The sequence below is a fragment of the Pararge aegeria genome, chromosome 19 (assembly GCF_905163445.1).
Source record: "Pararge aegeria chromosome 19, ilParAegt1.1, whole genome shotgun sequence".
Lineage (NCBI taxonomy): Eukaryota > Metazoa > Arthropoda > Insecta > Lepidoptera > Nymphalidae > Pararge > Pararge aegeria.
In genome coordinates this window covers 15,638,133-15,654,634 of record NC_053198.1, presented here as the reverse complement: position 1 = coordinate 15,654,634, position 16,502 = coordinate 15,638,133, and the positions used below count along the sequence as shown (strand labels likewise).

The 16,502-nt window shown below is 39.0% G+C and overlaps 1 protein-coding gene across 1 annotated transcript in view; it reads right to left on the bottom strand.

Moving 5' to 3' along the window:
• Window positions 1-871: 871 nt before the first annotated feature.
• The window catches only part of LOC120632019 (DNA-directed RNA polymerase III subunit RPC1), a 30,472-nt gene continuing 14,841 nt past the window's right edge, over window positions 872-16,502 (bottom strand). Inside the window, exons 17-27 of the mRNA XM_039901767.1 lie at window positions 15,821-15,934; window positions 14,890-15,047; window positions 13,406-13,578; window positions 11,687-11,791; window positions 10,386-10,575; window positions 7,732-7,950; window positions 6,032-6,150; window positions 4,433-4,645; window positions 3,580-3,673; window positions 2,509-2,709; window positions 872-1,099 (exon numbers count right to left, since the gene is read on the bottom strand). Coding sequence (XP_039757701.1) covers window positions 887-1,099; window positions 2,509-2,709; window positions 3,580-3,673; window positions 4,433-4,645; window positions 6,032-6,150; window positions 7,732-7,950; window positions 10,386-10,575; window positions 11,687-11,791; window positions 13,406-13,578; window positions 14,890-15,047; window positions 15,821-15,934 — 1,799 coding nt within the window. The 3' untranslated portion in view covers window positions 872-886. The remainder of the gene's footprint in view (window positions 1,100-2,508; window positions 2,710-3,579; window positions 3,674-4,432; window positions 4,646-6,031; window positions 6,151-7,731; window positions 7,951-10,385; window positions 10,576-11,686; window positions 11,792-13,405; window positions 13,579-14,889; window positions 15,048-15,820; window positions 15,935-16,502) is intronic.

Here is a 16,502-nt window from a genome sequence, read left to right as displayed (position 1 = left end):
ATATGCGTATATCATGCAGAGTTTAATAAAATTATCAGTTGGAGTCTACTTTTATCATTTCCCAGTCTCATTCCCATTTTCCAAGTATAAAATTAACATTGATGAAGCGATTTTAATACCCTTTAAGGAATATTATTTCGAAAATTTTTAGTTAATTGTCTATAATGTGAAAAAAGTTTCACTTTTCACCATGGTTTTCTTTTTTTTTACAATATCTTGTTGCGGAAACTAGAAAGACGTCTGAGTTTCTCCCTAGTCGCGCCTAAAGAAGTTTTACTTCAAAAAAGCAACTGCTGAGTTTCTTGCCGGCTTCTTCTCGGTGGAATCTGCCTTCAACCGGTGAATGAATCAATGAATGAATACACTTTTATTTTACACCAAAGAAAAAAAGTAGTTACATAGATATAAATACAGAGCAAGAGAGTACAATTTGGTGGCCTTATCGCTACATAGCCATTTCTTCCAGGCAACCAAGGCGAAAAGGAAAAAACATAGAAAAGAGGTAGGTGTTGCACTGAATAAGATTTAAAAATTATAAAAATATATAAATAAAGTATATTACTATAATATATATGTAAAGAACTCTTTTCTCGAGTTCATAAATCGAACGTTTTCTGATAGTCACCAATGTTTTTTACAGTGATAAGTGACATTTAAAAAAGATGTTTAAGAGTTTATTATATGAAGAAATTTTATGATTTTAAAGACCTAAGGCTTTGAATGATGTTTCTTGTATTTTCACAGAAACGCAATTTCGTCTTTATTTCAACTACCCATTGATGGGAGTATTATAAACATTATTATGTATATAGGTGGTAGAGTCACAACAAACAGACTGACTCGAGGTTTCAAGAGAACAGAAACAGCGGTGTAAGCGTGCAGTAGTTTATTCCCAGATGGAGGCGTGGTGCGCGGGCCGGTCGAACAGCAGCGCGGGCGGCGGCGCGGCGGGCGGCTGCGCGTGGCGGTGCAGCAGCTGCAGCACGCCGGTGCCGATGCCGGCGGGCACGCCCACGATGATGCACTCGGACACGCCCTCGATGCGGTCCCGCTGCCCGTAGTACGCCGCGTCGAACAGGTGGTCCGCCGTCTTCTCGAACTGTTGATGGGTGATATATATATATATATACATATGTTGATAGAACGCGCTGTCTGTCTGTCTATCTGTCTGTCTGTCTGTCTTTCTGTCTGTCTGTCTGTCTGTCTGTCTGTGTCTGTCTGTCTGTCTGTCTGTCTGTCTGTTTGTCTGTCTGTCTACCTGCCTGTCTGTCTGTGTCTATCTATCTGTCTGTCTGTCTGTCTGTCTGTCTGTGTCTATCTATCTGTCTGTCTGTCTGTGTCTGTCTGTATGTATGTCTCTCTGTGTCTGTCTGTTTGTCTGTCTATCTGTCTGTCCGTCCATCCATCTCTCTGTCCGTCTATCTCTTTGTCTGTCTGTCTGTTTATCCGTCTGTCTGTCTGTCTGTCTGTTATCTATATATATAAAAGAGGATGTTTGTATATATGTCATCGATAAACTCAGAAACTATTTGACCGATCATTATGAAAATTGGTATGCTTATGTATTTTTTCACGGAGAAGGTTTATATGCTATGCCCATTGATGTAACTCCCCACCAGGCGGCGCTGTCAAGTATCGACTTCCGCCCCGTTCGACCGATTGTCATAAAAATTGGTATGACCATGTATTTTTCCACGGAGAAAACGAACATGCTATGTCCATTGATGTAACTCCCCACCAGGCGGCGCTGTCAAGTATCGACTTCCGCCCCGTTCAACCGATTGTCATAAAAATTGGTATGACCATGTATTTTTCCACGGAGAAAACGAACATGCTATGTCCATTGATGTAACTCCCCACCAGGCGGCGCTGTCAAGTATCGACTTCCGCCCCGTTCAACCGATTGTCATAAAAATTGGTATGACCATGTATTTTTCCACGGAGAAAACGAACATGCTATGTCCATTGATGTAACTCCCCACCAGGCGGCGCTGTCAAGTATCGACTTCCGCCCCGTTCAACCGATTGTCATAAAAATTGGTATGACCATGTATTTTTCCACGGAGAATGTAAATATGATGTCTATAGCAAGACCTTTTTTTAACCCTTTGTAGTAAATTTACCAAATCAAAAATAAAACTTAACGTGAGCGAAGCCGCGGGCAAAAGCTAGTATTATATAGACAATAAACCGACCAGCCAACTTTGGGAGTTGCTTTCTTAAATATATTTACATTAAATTCCCGTACGAAATTATCGGTTTTTATCTATATACTATTATCCGGTTTAGATATCTTATATTATACTTCATCGAAGGTAAATAGGAGTGGTCTGTATACACTAACAATCAATTTCAACATTCAACCGAGGCTAGTACAATTGTTAGTTTAACAGAAGGCGATTTTTCGATTTTTAAATTTAATATATTTTTGTAACTAATATAATTTTAATTTAAGTCACGATAGTTTAAATTCTCTGATGATTAAACAAGTTTTAAAGTTGAACTCACGCTTGCCAGATTGAGCACGGACTCTTTCATCCTCGCGAGTCCGTAGCGCGTGATGCCGAGCACTTCACCGCGCGCGCACATCTGCGCCGCCAGCAACGCCACGTGGCGGCGGTCCACCGCCATGCCGTGGCCTGCCATCACCGCCTCGATCTCGCTCATGATGGTGGTCGCGGCGGCTTCGATGCCCAGCGTTTGGTACACCTACGGAGATGCGATTAGTACTCATTAATGGATCATTGAGAAGCGGTGATAGCGCAGTGGGTAGGAGCTCGACTTAAATTTCGGGGGGCCGATATCGAATCCCAGCACGCACCCATAACTTTTCAGTTATGTGCGTTTAAAGTTATTAAAAATATCACTAGCTTCAACGGTGAAGGAAACATCGTGAGGAAACCTACATGCCTGAAAGTCTACATAGTGGACTACGGCCTTAACCCCTTCTCATTGTGGGGGGAGACCCGTGCCCTGAAGTGGGCCGGTAATGGATTAATATTTTTTTTTAACTTTGATAAGACTAGCTCTTGACCACAATCTCAAACGATGGAAAGTGTAGATGTGGCCTAAGGTGGCACGCGCTTACCTAAGATGTCCATTGACTTAATTTTAGAGATACCCAGGTTGTAAGAATTAGAACACTCAGAAAGGCGTTTCACACCCCAGCCATGCGTATAAGAAAGAAGATGCAATTCGCTTCGTGCGAGTTTATGGGATATTAACAACATAGAGTTGTCATAAGTAAATGTTTTGAATTCGTTTGTATGGAGAAATAAATATGCTTCTTTTGATTTAATATCTTTACAGGGTGATTGCTTATGAAATGAACTAATATATCCATCAATGTTATTTCGTAATTCACGTTGCACGTTGCATACAGTTTTGTGTTTTACGCCATTGGTTGCCTGGAAGAAATCGCTACGTAGCGATAAGGCCGCTATATTTTAAACTTTGTGTTAACTTTTTATTAAAAATAAAATCTGTATTTTTATGTGGTGTACAATAAAAGTTTATTAATACATTCATTCATGATAATGTTATCCGAATATTAGGTTATTCAAAACTAGTGCTAGTTACCTCAAGAATATTGTTGGAAGAGGTTTTCCTTCCATCGATACCGTATGTTGCGATTACGTCCCGTAAGCCGTCGCCCTCAACGCATAATTTATATCTGGAAGGTAAAAAGGTCATGGTCAACAAATAATTATGAAGCGGTGATAGATAGCCCCAGGTTAGGACTTCAACTACACTTTCAGGGGGATCCAGTTCCAATCCCAGCACGCGACTCTAACTTTGCTAAGTTATGTCAAGTCAAATATTTCTTTATTCAAATAGGCACATAGATGGCACTTTTGATGGCACTTTTGATGGCGTTGTTTATATACAAAATGTGTACATAGCAGTGAGTAGTGATGGCAATAACTACAATCGTAAAGTTAAAACTGAACCTACGAGGGTTCCAAACGCGCCTTGTTAAAAATAATGAGTATGTGCATTTTAAGCAATTAAAATTTCACTTACTTCAACGATGTAGGAAAACATCGTGACGAAACCTTCGTAGACACATCGCCATCTAGCCCAAAAGTAAGCGTAGCTTGTGTAATGGGTACTGAGATAGCTGATGAATATTTTTATTTATATAATACACATAATTACTTATAATATACAGATAAACTACCAGACACTGCAAAACATTCATGTTCATCACACAAACATTTTACAGTTGTGGTAATCGAGCCTACGGCCTTGGACTCACAAAGTAGGGTCGCTGCCCACCGCGCCATCCGGCTGTTAAAGGTCGGCGTGCCGGGTACATAACTCAGTCCTCCGAACGGGAGGCCAAGTTCCTAACCACTGGGATTTCCCTGTGCTCGACACAAAATCATGAACATCAGTTTAAACCAGAGAGTCGGAAAGTCGAATACCTCACCTGTTAATGGACCCAGAGTCATCGCAAGCTATGACCGCCCGAGACACCCTGGTTAGGCCCTTCACAACCACTGCGGGTAACTGCCTCGCCAGCTGCTGCAAGGCCATGTTGAGCCAGCCGCCGTGCTTGCCGGGGTCCGCGTACACCTTGATCGCCCATTCCGATACAGCCTGCACGTTCGCCGGTTTGACCTTGAGCTTTGATGTGCATATCCTACAAAGAGATACAACGTGTAACGGAATCAAGATACTCTGTATGGGTCCATAAATATATTTCACAAGGAATCGCCCTGTAAAAATATTAAATCAAAAGAAGCATATTTATTTCTCCATACAACGAATTCAAAATTGTTTACTTATGACAAACATATTGAAGATAAAAGACCGACACGTGCATAGTACCTACGCTGCGCGATGCGTACCTAATAAAGGGTCATGAGTCACTTGATTTACTCTAGTGGTAAAGTAATGGTTTACTCAAAAACTATTAGTGTTTCAGTTTCACAGATCAGTCTCAGACATGGCAAATAATGTTCCTCTAAAGCCCCTGAAGTATTGTTTCGGTTTTCATTTACACGTTGTACACAGGATTAAATAAATACCAGAAACCTCTCAGCCTGTAATTATTTACATTAAAACTAACAACTTTTATTGTACGACTTTTTCTTAACTCCATAGTTTGAGAAATATTATATATTCAATGTTACATATATACTCTACTAGTTCCTTCTCTGTAATGTAACAGTGGCAACAGCACGCGAACCACGACTCTATCGTGCGGTCACTGACTGACCCGACTAAGCGACGTTGTCGAATCACATGTATTTGGTTTCATAGACTAATGACACTTTGCAGATACAACATGACATATTCTTTTTACACGCTTTTTATTAGCTTCACCTGTATGTTTGTATGTTTGTTTGTAACCGACTTCTTTGGGCGCGATTTTGGGCCACTTTAAACGGTCAGATTTCTTTCAAACTTTGTAGACATATCGAGGACCGATAACAATACACTAATCTGAAAAGATTATTCCAATTATCACTATAAAAAATAAGATTTTTTACTAATTACTACAGCGCCATCTAGACCCAAATGTAAAAAACCTATGGCGTTCGCGTACCTAACAAATTCCACAGAAAACATTAAGCTACTAGATGGTAGAGGGCGTTAGCTGTTACTTTTTAATGGCCTGTTTTAAATAATAATTAGAACTTGCATTTCGATAGACGGGCACACTGAATAAAAAAAAAAAAATTATCTATATTTTATCTCTTTAATGGTGGATGGGTTACCGATTAATTTTGCTCTAATAACAATAATAGATCAAGAAAAACTAAAAAAAATCGCTATTATGAATAAACTTAAAGAAAGAAATTAGTTTAGTTTTTTATACCAAGCGTGTTTTTTTAGTTTGTTTGAACTATTTAATTATTATATAAAATAAATTAGGTTGGCACAGGCATGCAAGTTTCCTCACGATATTAATGAAAAGTTAGAGGTGCGAGGTTCTGGGATTCGAAGTCGGCCCCCCGAAGTCTAGCTCCTACCCAATGCGATATCACCGCTTCACCACCGCTTTAAGATGGTATATACTCACGAGTAAACAATGGAGTGGACGTTGACCTCTAAACACAGAAGTCGAATACGCTCCGCGTCAAGTCTGACGAGCAAGAAGCATTCGTGCGGTAGATACACCTCGTCTATGTACGTTGTTATCTGCAGAGGAAATGAACACAATAACATCACTTAACGGTCTCACTGGGCAAATGGAGGAGCCTTTATAACCCGCGCCATTAAAGAAACACTACTAATATTAAAAACCAGCTGTAGCCCGCGGCTCCGTGCTCGGTTTTTGGTTTTATGAATCCTGCGGGAACCGTACATTTTGCCGGGATAACAAGCAGCCTATATGCTGATGTCCCCTTACATGAGTGTGCAAGAAAGGCCAGAGAGGAGTGGCGACGGATAGTCAAGCGTGCCACATCACTTTAGTGATCACCACGACCGCTCTGACAAGAGCGAACCAACTGAGAAGAATGTTAGTTTAGTCAAATTGGTTCAGTAATTTTTGCGTGAAAGAGTAACAAACAAACATCCATCCATACAAACTTTCGCATTTTATAATATAAGTAGGAAGTAGGTTAACTCTCAACGTATAGGAGCCTTTCTGACCCGAGCCATTAAAGAATCACTAATAATATTATAAAGCAACTGTTGCTCACCGTTTCATATGCGTTACCGTACACTCCCCGGGGAAAAGAGCAGCCTATGTGTTAATCGGGGTATAATCTATCTCCATTCCAAAATGCAATCCAATTGGAAACAAACAAACATCCATCTATCCATCTATCCATCCATGCATCCATCCATCCATCCATCCATTCATACATACAAACTTTCACATTTATAATATTAGTAGGAAGTAGGATAACATTACTTAACGGTAAATGGATAGGAGCCTTTATGACCGGCGCCATTACAGAATCACGACTATAAATAACTTAAATAAATATTATAAATAACTTCACTAAACGGTCACTGGGCATTAAAGAACCAATGCGTATACTACAGGGGACTTTAAAGCAGGAACTATGACGCTTAATAAATTAAAACCAAAACATAGACTATTTGATTGGTTATTATATAATTGTTACTACCTTTAATTGCTATACCGCCTTATTATTATCCGCTATATTATTGGTATGCTAAGACCGCCTTAGCATACCAATATTTGAGTAAATTTATTAAGTTGTCTTTTGTGTCGTTTCTTTTTTGTGTGTATTGTTTTATATATCTATCTACAGTTTTTACGTTGTAAATGAACATTAAAGCAGACATTTCATTATTTAATGATCCAATAACTTTGACATTACTTTATTTTGGTATATTGTTATTTAAATTTTTTAAATATTTGTAATATTGCATGCCGGTAGACGAAACTTGGTTTGATATCTTGATCTGCAATGAGTCATTCATTGATTTATGATTGATTTATTATAAAGATGAAGAGTTTGTTTGGCTGAATGCGCACAGGAACTATTGCTTCCAATTGGATTTTTTTTTTTGTTGGATAGCCCATTTATCGAAGAAAGCTATATTTTATGACATTACGCTACGATCAATAACGCTCTAACATTTGAAAGGTGCTGTCAGTTGAAGTGTGTACACTGCATATCTATTCCAGTGTTATGCCACATTTATTTGTTGTAAATGTGAGTTGAATCCTTCACATTCGAATACTTCCATTTTAATATTAATCCGACGTACTAAATTAAACTAAACCCGAAGCGAACTTACTTCACCCAGGGTAGTCTTTTCCACTCTCCCCTTGACTCTTCTCGCGAACTCCTGATCCAGTGGGTGTATGAGTTCCGCTGTGATAATGGGAGTGGAGATGTTCTTGGACGCGTTGATGATCTCCTTGACTCTAGGGACACCCTGAGTGATGTTCATGGAAGCGACGCCAGCGAAGTGAAAAGTTTTGAGGGTCATTTGGGTGCCAGGCTCGCCGATACTCTGCAATGACAACATAAGTGTTTAGGATGGATGTCCTTACAAATATTAATAAAGTTTTCATTTAATTAAGAGAAACCCTATTATAATGTTAAGGATTACTTTAATAAAAAAAAGTTCGAGTATGAATTACTCTAATAAAAAAATATTTACATTCCTTACAATGAAATATCTTACTGGCTAAATACAATTTTTCTTAATCCTAATTTATAACTTCATAGCTTAATATTAAATAACACAGTGGAATTAAGGAATTAAATTCAAATTAAAAAAAAGGAGTTAAATTCATATTCTTAATTATTTAGACCTATCACAGGCACTTATGAAGCGTACATACATATGTGTTAGCATAATTTTGACGGCCGTGTGGCGCAGTGGGCAGCGAACCTGCTTTCTGAGGCCAAGGCCGTGGGTTCGATTCCCACAACTGGAAAATGTTTGTGTGATGAACATGAAGGTTTTATAGTGTCTGGGTGTTTATCTGTATATTATAAGTATTTATGTGTATTATATTCATAAAAAAATATTCATCAGCTATCTCAGTACCCATAACACAAGCTACTTTCGGGCTAAATGGCGATGTGTGTATTGTCGTAGTATATTTATTTATTTATAATTGTAAGGGGATGGTGATAACTTCGTTCGCCAACTTAAACCTAAAGCTATGAGAGTTCCAAACGCGCTCTAGTCTAACAAAAGCCCACAACAAACTTAGCCGGGATTTTTTTTTTGTTATCGCCATCTTACAGTAAATTAATATTTAGTTATGAATTTAGAGCAATTCATACCCAAGTTTTTTTATCGTATCCATATTGAGGTGTTTTTCACAATGTTGAGACGAAACATTTCAAATCAAAGGCGGCCATCTTTGATTTGAAATGTGTCATAGTGTCGTGTAGTCTACTAATTAATCCCTTTTATTTGATACCGATGAGGAAATTGTGAAAAAAATATGTAATCCGCCATTTTGTGGCGGCGGCCCTCTTGGATCAATTTTCATCAAACATAGTTAAAAACAATCCCGACTAATTGACCTTTCAAAATAAAAAACAACATCCGAATCAGTTTATCTGTTCGGCGACTACGATTCCACAGACAGACACACGACACACACACAGACGACAGACTGGCGCAGTGGGCAGCGACCCTGCTTTCGATTCCCACAACTAGAAAATGTGTGATGAACACGAATGCTTTTCAGTGTTTGGGTGTTTATCTGTATATTCTAAGTATTAATGTATATTATTCATAAAAATATTCATCAGTCATCTTAGTATCCATAACACAATCCGCGCTTATTATTATTTATAGAGGGGACGCCTGCCATTGCCAGACGGGTGATCAGTCCTCTGTAAGGACTATTCCCCATGTTGAGACACAGGTTTACTGGTGTCCCGGCAGCATCCCCCCCTGAAACCTACCAGTCTCTTTTGTGAACCTCAGGATATCCCCTATAGAGAGGTTTGCTAGGTCTTCTACACTAAAACTGTCCTTACCTTGTAGTTCCCATCTTACCATCGCGTACATGGCGCTTACTTTGGGGCTAGATGTCGATGTGTGTATTGTCGTAGTATATTTATTTCATCATCATCCTCATATCAACTCATTACCTGCCCACTGCAGGACACGGGTCTCCTTCCACGATGAGAAGGGGTTAAGGCCGTAGTCCACCAAGCTGACACACTGCGGATTGGTGGACTAGGTGGTGGTGGTGGTATATTTATTTATAAAAGCACACACGCAAGTAAACGTCAAACGCATAGCACCCTGTTACATCCTACGGCGCCAGCATGCCAACTTGCACTGGAGTACCTACTTATGCCCGCTTACGCTGGATCACATACCTAGACCGGCGTACGTGACCGGCGTACGTGACCGGCGAACGGACACTTCTTTTCCCACATCGAAAGGCGTCACTCTCTTTATAGTTTTAATAATTATTTGTAAATTATTTTATACAAATTAAATAAATATAAGTATATTGTTTTTCTTTTGAGTAATCCTGCGTTTTGCGTCGGCGGTTAGTAAACACAGACCTGTGCGGCGAGCGCGCCGACGGCGGTGCCGGGCTCGTGACCGGCGAACGGACACTTCTTTTCCCACATCGAAAGGCGTCACTCTCTTTATAGTTTTAATAATTATTTGTAAATTATTTTATACAAATTAAATAAATATAAGTATATTGTTTTTCTTTTGAGTAATCCTGCGTTTTGCGTCGGCGGTTAGTAAACACAGACCTGTGCGGCGAGCGCGCCGACGGCGGTGCCGGGCTCGTGACCGGCGAACGGACACTTCTTTTCCCACATCGAAAGGCGTCACTCTCTTTATAGTTTTAATAAATATTTGTAAATTATTTTATACAAATTAAATAAATATAAGTATATTGTTTTTCTTTTGAGTAATCCTGCGTTTTGCGTCGGCGGTTAGTAAACACAGACCTGTGCGGCGAGCGCGCCGACGGCGGTGCCGGGCTCGATGACGCTGCGCTGGTACTTGTCGTGGCACACGCGGATGAAACGCACAAGCTGCGTCAGCGTCAACCGCTCTAGTTGGTGCGCCACGGCGCCGCACGACGCGTACTTGCCCCGTAGGATACGCACGCGGTTAGCGATCTTCTTCAGGAACGTTCTGCGCAAAAGAGGACCAAGTGTGACATTATTGAAGTTATACTTCTTTTGGCGAATTAGGGAAAAATGATGAGAGTAAACTGTTACGATGCGCGCGCTTACCGTCACAAAAAACCGACACAGTGTTAGCTACAGTAAACATTTGAGTTTTTCAAAAAAAGTTAATATCAATATGTATAAGTTTCATGGTAATAAAAAAAATGTCCATTTCTTTAATTTTTTTTTTATCTCATGTAAGTTTAATTTCGTATGTTAAACTGGAATTCATTATGCTAATTATAAATATAACCAAAAATAAGCTTTTTAAAAACTAAATAAAATCTAAAACGTCCTCGAAACCACCGCAGCGAGGCACAGTTCCTAAGATGCTGGCAGCATTGCCCCTTTGGATGGCCAAACTAATTCGTTGGCCAAGGTAACTGCCCGCTCTAGGATCACCGGTAGACTCGATAACCCTTTTCGATAATTCTTTGAAAAGGGCTCTTGCCTCCGGACCCCACGGTCCCAAAGTCAAGTTTCTTTAATTATGTATAAATATTTATTTTGTGATAAATAAATATTTTTTTTTAACTAGATAATGCGTTAAAGTAAAACATTATAATGTATTAGTTAGTGTCGTTAAGGCGAAAGATAACATTTTGAAAAAAAATTTATCTTTTACGCCAAAGAAGTATTACTTCTAACGCGTGTACATAAGTACACACACGTTTTTTTCTACCTACGTTTACTTTAACTACCTCCCTAGCGCAAAGGTGAGCGCTGTGAATTTAAGTAGTAGTGTTCGATTCCCGGCAGGGGCAATTCGGGAATTTATAATTTCAGAATTTTCTCTAGTCTAGGCTGGTGGGATAGGCTGGATGGGCTTTGGCCGTAGGTAGTTACCACCCTACCGACAAAGTTTTTAGATTTAATTTTCCAGTACGAGGTGTCCCCCCGAGGGTTATTTTCAGTTATTGCAATGCAAATAAACAAATGAAAAAAAATGAGAAGTCCCAAATCTGCCGCCGACGCCTGCGGTAGGCCACCGCGGCTTTGCTTGCGCCACGGTACTTCCAATGAGTACACAAAGAGCTGCCACAATAAATTCTGATTTAACATATGCTTGTACATACAGCATTTCAGCTTTGAACTCTTTAGGGCAAGTCTTGAAGTCGTCCAACGCGAGGGTTTCTTCCGCAGCCACCACGATGCCGTCGCCGTCCAGAGGCTCCTCATCTCTGAAATACAGGTATCAATATAAAAATCAGGTAGTCCTAAGTTAGTTTACTCGGTTGAGCGCATTGCGGGAGATGTATACTCTGCCTATAAAAGTAGTGTCATGTTTTTAGGGTTCAAGTAAGTATGTATGTATGTGGTCATCATCACCATCACCGCACCAATCCGCGCTGGGCCAGCGTGGTGGACTACGGCTCTAACCCTTCTCGTTGTTAGCGGAGACCCGTGCCCTGTAGTGGGCCGGTAGTTAATTGGTCGATATGATGATGAAGATTATATATCCATTTCCAGGATGCAAACTATACACGTACAAAATATCTTCAAGGTTGTTTTTATAGTTGATGAAGAAGCAAACAAACAGACATACACACCTTCACATTTGTAGTTTTTTTTTTAAATCTTTATTCAAGTAGGTCCATAGATACGATGCGTACATTACATGAAAAATGTGTAGTAGTGAGATGATGGCGATAATCTTATATTTAAACGTAAAACTAAAGCTACGAGGGTTCCAAATGCGCCCTGATCTAAAAACTTAAAAACCCACAACAAACTTAGGCGGTTTTTTGTTATCACCATCTCACATTGTCATTTAAATTTAATAGAACGGTAATCCTATTTATTTATTAAGAGCACTAACAACATGCACATTACACGTCTCTAAATATAGAAAACACACAAAATCATGGACTGATATGCAAGTGCACATAGCGTTGACAAAGCGTCGTGTAAACTTAATTTGACTTAATTGCTATTATAGTCGTAAAAATGTAATAGGCCCGTTTTGACATTTGTCATCGCGACGTAACTAGTTATGGAACCATAAGACTCTGTACTCGATACTCACGATAAATCAATTCAAGTTTGTATCAGTACTTGATTGATATTATTATGTATTGTAAAGTGTTCGTTCGTTCAAAGTATTCCTTTAACTTCACAACCAATACGCGTGACTGGCTGTTGCTTATACGTCCACTTTTCAACATGTTGAAACAGAGTTAGTACTATATAACAACAAACATAAAAATCGAGTCAAATCACTATGTTTTAATTAATGTCCAAAATAGAAGAGCCATAGTTAACGTAATAGTAAACAATATATATCAAACTTAAACGAGCGCACAGTCAACTTTACAAGATGAGGAACGAAAAACTGCGCAGTGCGCGCGGGGACGCTTCAGTCATGTGCCGCTTGGTCAGATACATCATCTCAGACTCATTATTTAGAACCCATTTTGAGAACCAAGCTCATTCTTTGCAGTAAAGATAACTACACAATATTTAATTTCGATATTCAGTAAAAAAATGGTTACAGCTCTAGTATAAAAAAAAAAAAGACTGAGAACGTAACTGTTTTCGGAACGTTTCGCAACAATTATAAATTGCATGCTACTATGAAGTAAGCGCAAAAAGAATACTCGCGATATATTCTTTCATATTATTTATCGTCCCAAAAAAATTTACGTATTTTTTAAAACACTGTATGTAATTGATTTTTATTTTTTTGTTTCTTTCAGTTTCGTTCCAAGTTACATTCTATGGTCTTGCACAAATGTCAAAACGGGCCTATTACATTTTTCCGACTATAGTATGGGTACGAACAAACTCAGTCGTACCTTGACTGGCACAGGGCTCGGACGTGTGCCAGTACCCGGCCGAGGTTCACGGGGCGATCGCGGTCTTCCATGTAGGACGGGTCGAGCCCGTCGCTGCCGTAGCGGAACTGCACCACTTCGCTGGTGGCGTTGCGCACCGTCATGTCATAGTGCAGCACCAGGTCTTCCAGCGACTGCAACGGTCCAAAAACAATGCCTACTTCTGCCGCCAAGTAGCATTGTAGCTGTTCCAGACTAAAGGGCGTGGTTGCCGGTGTAATTACAGGCACATGAGGCTGAACACCTATGCCTGATGTTGATGGTAGAGTGACATGTTGCAGGACGTGCTCCTTGCATGCTGCCAAGTGTTGCTCGGTTTTTAGGCGATGGTTTTCCACTTTCCATCAGGTGGACGATCTGCTTGGTCGGTCAATTATAACCATGTTAAAAAAAAATAATCAGCAGTTTTGCATTTGCAATGCAAATAAAGATTTTAAAAAGGGGTATATTATAATCAAATTCAAAATTCATTTAATTTCGAGTACTTTTGGTCTTCAATCACTATTGATACGTCTACTGTAGTTTTTCAGCATCAATAACGTTTTTATAGTCTTCCATCGGCGCCGGCGGCCCTCACATTCATTATTCAGTTTGAATCACTTGAATGCACTATTGCAGTAACTAAACACTTTATAACTTTAGGTGCATAAGAAACACCCTATCGTGAGTGCTAACGGCCATGTTGTGTAATTCAAAAATTCGTTATTCATGTAGGCCTATCACAGGCACTTAGGAAGCGTTCATACATATATTTTTACATGATTGTAAGGGGATGGTGATAACTTCGTTCGCCAACTTCTTAAACCTAAAGCTAAGAGGCCGGGGTCCTATACGCGCCCTGATCTAAGAAGAGCTTACAACACTCTTAGGCGGGTAATTTTTTCTTGTTATCGCCATCTCACGTAAATTAATACTAAGCTGTGAAGTTAGAGCAATTCCCATCCAAGTTTTTTGTAATCCTTAACATTATAATAGGATTTCTCTGTTAGCTTACGTTTTATATAAACTTTAAACTTATTGAAAGTCATCTCAAAGATTTCATTCGGTTATTTGTTATTAAATAATATACCATTGCCTTTGAATTAATTAGAAATTTTAGGTAGCCTAGTAAACTGCACGAGTTTATTTTTGCTTATAATATACATATTATTACAGTCCATTTGCCTTTAAAATTTTGTTATATTTTTATGGATATAAGTTAAATTTTCAAATATGTACAGACTATGCACTGTTATTATTTTAACTTCTTTAAATTCATCCTTTAATGTCTATCTTCTGCAGGACGAAAATAGAATCAATATCAGCATTACCCCAGGTTAGGTTGGTATGTGTGTAACAAACACAATGCACTGCATGCAATAATGGTTGTCTCATACATGTTTGTATGTTCTTAATTCTATGCGAAAACCGTGTCTGTATAGGCGTTATGAACTGAATAATCTAACCTTTACAAGTCGTCGTTGTAAGTAGCCCGTCTCAGCAGTTTTGACAGCCGTGTCGACAAGCCCCTCTCGGCCGCCCATCGTGTGGAAGAAGAATTCCGTGGGCGTCAGGCCAGAGTAGAAACTGTTTTCGACAAAACCACGCGCCGCTGGAATCTTCGCTGCAGATTTAAAGTGGATTTCTCAATAAGAATTGTGCTTAAAATAAAGAAATTTTGATTTTTTTTTTTGCTTATTTCTGCCGCTAAGCAGCATTTTCGCAATGCTGTTTTCCGCTCTGAAGGGCGTGGTTGCCGGTGTAATTAAAGGCACATGAGACTTTATATCTCCGCCTTAGGTTGATGGCAACACCTTGCAGGATGCGTTTATTGCATGCCCTGGCTAATGTTGCTCTCTTAATAAGCGATGGTTTTGCACTTATACCTTTTTTATAATTATTACTTAAATTAAAAAAATATATATATATATATATATACAGCGTGTGACATAATCAAGAAATAATATTGAAGGATCCATAAGTATATTACATAAGGAATCACCATGTAAAGATATTAAATCTAAAGCGTGTTTATTTTTCCATACAAACGAATTCAAATCATTCTGTTTACTTTTGACAACCCTATTGAAGATAAAAAGACAGACACGCGCATAGTTCGACGCGACGCGTACCTAATAAAGTGACAGGGCCACATCATTTTAATTTCTCATGTGATGTTTGTATCTGATTTATTTTAAGTAAAAACTATGGCAGTGGATTACTCAGAAACTATTAGGTTTTCGGTTACACAGATAAGTCTCAGAGACAGTACGTAATGTACCTCAAAAGCCTATGAAGTATTATTTCGGTTTTCATTTACACTTTGTTTATATTTTGACCTGTCATCACCAGACGGCACGCTGGTCTTTGAATAAATTAAAAAGGTATCGTACTTACAATGTCTTTCGAAGTGTGGCAGCGAGCGGTCCTCAAACCCGTTGGGTACACGCTTCCCGTTCAAAGCCTGCTGGCCCACGCACGCGATCATTTGCGATATGTTGATGTTTGAGCCTGCGTAATAACAGATCATCTATTTACTATCAGCATCCTCAATCTATAAGAAGCATGCCGTGTTCGATTTCAGAACTTTGCAAACTAAAACATAACTAAAAACGCTTCGTGGTTGCTCTGTGCACTATACTATTTTCACTTCTTTTTGCAATGTTTAGGGTTCCGAACCTAAGAGTAAAACAGAACTTTTAATAAGACTCAACAGTCCATCCGTCTGTCTGTCACCAAAATGAATCTCATAAACTGTGAGAGTTGGACAATTGAAATTTCTGTTGCCGCGATAACAACAAGTACTATAAAACAGGGTGTCTCATACAACAAACATGATTTATTTTCCGTGTTTATAGATGATGGTTCGTGTGCGAGTCGGAAACAAACTTGGCTGTTTTTTTTTAATTTTACATACATAATTTTCATTTAAAATTATTCACGACAAGAGCATGAGCTGTTTGTCAATAACAAGTGTACACAACATTACTATATATTCATACAGAAAAACTTACCCTGGTTTGAATTAAATTTTATTAAAACCAAGCACTTATCTTAAACCATCTTCTGAAGTGTGATT